Source organism: Carlito syrichta, unplaced genomic scaffold (genome assembly GCF_000164805.1).
Source record: "Carlito syrichta isolate Samal-C Ts95f unplaced genomic scaffold, Tarsius_syrichta-2.0.1 Scaffold303073, whole genome shotgun sequence".
In the NCBI taxonomy this organism is placed as follows: domain Eukaryota; kingdom Metazoa; phylum Chordata; class Mammalia; order Primates; family Tarsiidae; genus Carlito; species Carlito syrichta.
In genome coordinates, this window is record NW_007247169.1 from 60,311 (window position 1) to 64,599 (window position 4,289).

At 47.2% G+C, this 4,289-nt stretch overlaps 2 protein-coding genes across 2 annotated transcripts; both read left to right on the plus strand.

The window, feature by feature from the left end:
• The first annotated feature begins 2,063 nt into the window (after positions 1 to 2,063).
• Positions 2,064 to 2,830, plus strand: LOC103259946 (histone H1.4). The gene has a single exon (XM_008057598.1). The coding sequence runs from the start codon at positions 2,120 to 2,122 to the stop codon at positions 2,777 to 2,779; it is 660 nt and encodes a 219-aa protein (XP_008055789.1). The 5' UTR covers positions 2,064 to 2,119; the 3' UTR covers positions 2,780 to 2,830.
• A 700-nt stretch (positions 2,831 to 3,530) lies between these two features.
• LOC103259945 (histone H2B type 1-M) lies at positions 3,531 to 4,039 on the plus strand. Its single transcript, XM_008057597.2, has one exon. The coding sequence runs from the start codon at positions 3,571 to 3,573 to the stop codon at positions 3,949 to 3,951; it is 381 nt and encodes a 126-aa protein (XP_008055788.1). The 5' UTR covers positions 3,531 to 3,570; the 3' UTR covers positions 3,952 to 4,039.
• Positions 4,040 to 4,289: the final 250 nt, after the last annotated feature.

Consider the following 4,289-nt stretch of genomic DNA (forward strand, 5'->3'; position numbering starts at 1 on the left):
ATCCCGCGCCTTTGGGAGGCTGAGGTGAGTGGATTGCCTGAACCCGCAGGTTCGAGACCCGCCTGGGCAGCGAGACCTCATCTCTACAATAAATCAAAAAATCAGCCGGGCATGGTAGCGCATGCCGGTAATTCCAGCTACTCGGAAGGCTGAGGCGGAAGGATCGCCGGAGCCCAGCAGGCGAGGCTGCGGTGGCGGGGAGCAGCCACTGCACTCCAGTCTGGGCGACCGAGTGAGACTCCAACTCAAAAAAAAAAGATAGGTAGGTATACTTCCATTCTAAAATCAAATGTCCATGTAACATCAAATGCCCTAGTCTGCTTTGGAGATTTATCCACCTTACTTTTTATTTCAGTAAATGCAAACAGGCAATTTTATTTTTGCACTAGCTTGCACTTGTTAGATTGAAAATGTTTACACATTACAGTCATGTCGATAATTTACATCACTTTTATACCAAATTCAGCATTCGTTTTATGTAGGACTGCTTTGAATCATTTCATTCATGATGTATTAAAGTTCTGTATTTTATTTATTTCAGTGGTAGGGATTGCATCTGTGGAGAAGATTTGGGGCAATGAAACTAAAGTTTAAGGTGATATCCAAATGCCATGTTACAATCAGCCACATTCACAGAACAGTATTGTAGCACTTTGTAGTACTAGACAAAATTCTATCTTACATCCCTAGTAGGTGGTTTTTTAAAAGACGATTTCAACCAGACTGATTTTCAGAAATAATTATTTTGGTTGGGTTTTCATTGTCAATCTATACTCTTCCTTGTTGGGGCAACTACCTAAACAAATCCACTGTTTCATATATTGGTCCAAGGATGTCTTCAGAGGGCAGTGACTTAGCTTAGATAGTCTCTCAAAGTTCTGCTTCAGAGATCAAAATTTGTATTTTTATTCAATTTCTACATGTCACTTACTTTCTTTTTTATGAAGCACTGGGCCATGATCTTCATGAGGATTGAAACATATATGGTGAGTGGACTAGTCATTCAACAGCTATTCATTAATAACAGGGTCTAGTTTTCTCTAATACTGGGAATAGATGTTTCAATCTACATTTCTTCTTCATTTTCCCTTATGATCAAAGCTCGAATTTCAACTCTAACCTAGTATATTACAATTTGGTCCTGAAACATACTCCAAAAGCACTCAGCAAGGTTAAAGAAAGACAAATGCTTCAAAGTAGAGTGGCCCTTCACTTCCAGTGACTTTATAGACATCATATTTGAAATTTAATGTTTTTTCATCTCTGAACCCGGAATATATTTTGGACTCCCCTTCCTTCCCAAGTACCCTGGATTCAAGGTATCTCAACCCATGGAGCAGTTGTCCAGAGGAAGAGAGAAGCAACGGCCCCGCCCCCAACCCTTGGGAGCAGAAAGAGAATTATCCAAACGAATTGTTTAAAAACTCAGGTGAAGCGGACAGAAATAAAACCATGGCTACATAGATTGATGTCCCAGGGGTCCAAAATTTAGCCCTAAATGGGCAATAATTTGTTTGACGTTAAACTAAACCAGTTTGATGAACTCAAATGCCCTCGGCTCAATAGGCAGGACTCTCCGAGGAGCCTGTGTTACTTCCCTCACTTAAGTGCAGATTTGTAATAAAAATCTTAATGCCAGTGGCATGTTTTTTGGACAGGTAAGAAGCTAACCACTTGGAGAATCATATTTGAGAGGTCAAAAAACTCCACAGCTAAAGATCGGTTTATAATTTACGAAGAAAATAGAAAGTTTTGTTTCCCTGAGTTGAATTTTGCCAAGCACGGCGGGAAATATTGCCAGTTTTTGGCACAAGGTTTTGTTCTTTTCTTATAATTTGAGATCCTCTTGAAGCCTGAGGCTTCGGGGATCATTATCTGGGAAAAATTTGGAAGTTCGGTGTTGAGAATTTTGATATTTTTGGCTTTTTTTGAGGTGTAACAAACACAACTCTGGATCGGAGAGGACACTCTGCGGCTGCCAGCGAGGCGGGCTGGACAGCGCACCAATCACGGCGCAGCTCCGCCCTATATAAACGGGCGGGCGCAGCGCCGCGGCCCGAGTCCCGGCCAGTGCCTCTGCTTCCGGCTCGAATTGCTCTCTCTCACGTCTGCCTTCAACATGTCCGAGACTGCGCCCGCCGCGCCCGCCGCTCCGGCCCCTGCGGAGAAGGCACCCGTGAAGAAAAAGGCCCGCAAGTCCGCAGGTGCGGCCAAGCGCAAAGCGTCTGGGCCCCCGGTGTCCGAGCTCATTACCAAGGCTGTCGCCGCCTCCAAGGAGCGCAGCGGCGTGTCTTTGGCCGCTCTCAAGAAGGCGCTGGCAGCCGCCGGCTATGACGTGGAGAAGAACAACAGCCGCATCAAGCTTGGTCTCAAGAGCTTGGTGAGCAAGGGCACGCTGGTGCAGACCAAGGGCACCGGCGCCTCGGGATCCTTCAAACTCAACAAGAAAGCAGCCTCCGGAGAAGCCAAGCCTAAAGCTAAAAAAGCAGGTACGGCCAAGGCCAAGAAGCCCACAGGAGCGGCAAAGAAGCCTAAGAAAGCGGCGGGGGCGGCCACCCCTAAGAAGAGCGCCAAGAAGACCCCAAAGAAGGCGAAGAAGCCGGCCGCAGCTGCAGGAGCCAAAAAAGCGAAAAGCCCGAAAAAGGCGAAAGCAGCCAAGCCCAAGAAGGCGCCCAAGAGCCCAGCGAAGGCCAAAGCAGTGAAACCCAAGGCGGCTAAACCAAAGACCGCCAAGCCCAAGGCAGCCAAGCCAAAGAAGGCGGCAGCCAAGAAAAAATAGGAAGTTTTGGCCAACTGCTTAGCTCAACACAACCCAAAGGCTCTTTTCAGAGCCACCCACCGATCTCAGTGAAAGAGCTGTTGCATTCACAGGGGGCGTGGCTGGGAGTAAACGCCACCAAAGAGGGGCGGGCATCCCGGGAGCGGAATGGGTTTCATCAATAGTCAATAGTTGAGCTTCCTCGATAGATCCGCGAGAAAAAACGGGCAACATGACGTGCTGCTCTGCCGGACCTCCAAGCATACAATACGGTGCGCCCGCGCTTTCGCTGACTGGAGATCGCTTAAGCTGGCAACGGTGCGCGGTAAGGCAGGCAGCAGACTATAAACCCCAGGGTTAAAAAAGGATACCGATGTGTCTAAGTGCTGAATTCGATCCCAAGTGTCATGGTTTCTAAGTAACTGACTACAGAAGGTTAACTTGCTATGGAGTTGAGCTGTCTAGGAATAAGGTGCTAACTCCACAAGCCTAAAAAATAGTTCATAATGAAAAACACGCTCTGCGGGAACTACACAGCTGTCTTGCTTGAAGAGGCCTATTTATAGTAGCTTCGGGTAGTCTAGTCTGGTCTTTCTGATTGGGTCAAAGTAAAGTAACAAAGCAGCCAATGAAAATATAGTATTTTAAGTGTCGTTTACATTGGTATTTGTGACGACATTCTAAAACAGTCCAATCACAAACGACATCTTATTAGCCTCATTTGAATATTGCGTCTATAAATGAACGTGGGCTCGCTGGGGATGAGTTTCCTGTTAGGTGTTTGCAACAGTGTCTCATTTTTTAGTGCTACAATGCCCGAACCCACCAAGTCGGCCCCTGCCCCAAAGAAGGGTTCCAAGAAGGCGGTCACCAAGGCGCAGAAGAAGGACGGCAAGAAGCGCAAGCGCAGCCGCAAAGAGAGCTATTCCGTGTACGTGTACAAGGTGCTGAAGCAGGTCCACCCCGACACCGGCATCTCGTCCAAAGCTATGGGCATCATGAATTCCTTCGTCAACGACATCTTCGAGCGCATCGCGGGGGAGGCCTCGCGCTTGGCGCATTACAACAAGCGCTCGACTATCACCTCCAGGGAGATCCAGACTGCGGTCCGCCTGCTGCTTCCAGGGGAGCTGGCCAAGCACGCCGTGTCCGAGGGCACCAAGGCCGTCACCAAGTACACCAGCTCCAAATGAATTCGTCAAGTAAGCATTTTAACACCTAACCCCAAAGGCTCTTTTCAGAGCCACGCATGTCTTCAACAAATGAGTTGTAATCCTTTCATTCTAGTCCAAAGGATACTTAGATTTGTCAGCACCACATTTAGAACTACGTTACCAATATTTGGTGTACAGTGTTGCGGAGTGAAGTACTTGTGAAATACGGAGAATAACAATAGCTGCCAGAAACAGAGTTTTCACTATGGTCACGTACAGCTCATTTAGTGTCACAAAACTAGATACTAACTAGCATAGCCTGAAAAATGTCTTTAAATGTGCAGCTTTTCGTTTCCGTGTGTAGGTTTCCAAGTTGA

What these genes read in the sequence shown, in the direction of transcription:
- LOC103259946 (XM_008057598.1), top strand. Translation starts at nt 2,120, where the DNA reads ATGTCCGAGACTGCGCCCGCCGCGCCCGCCGCTCCGGCCCCTGCGGAG.
- LOC103259945 (XM_008057597.2), top strand. Translation starts at nt 3,571, where the DNA reads ATGCCCGAACCCACCAAGTCGGCCCCTGCCCCAAAGAAGGGTTCCAAG.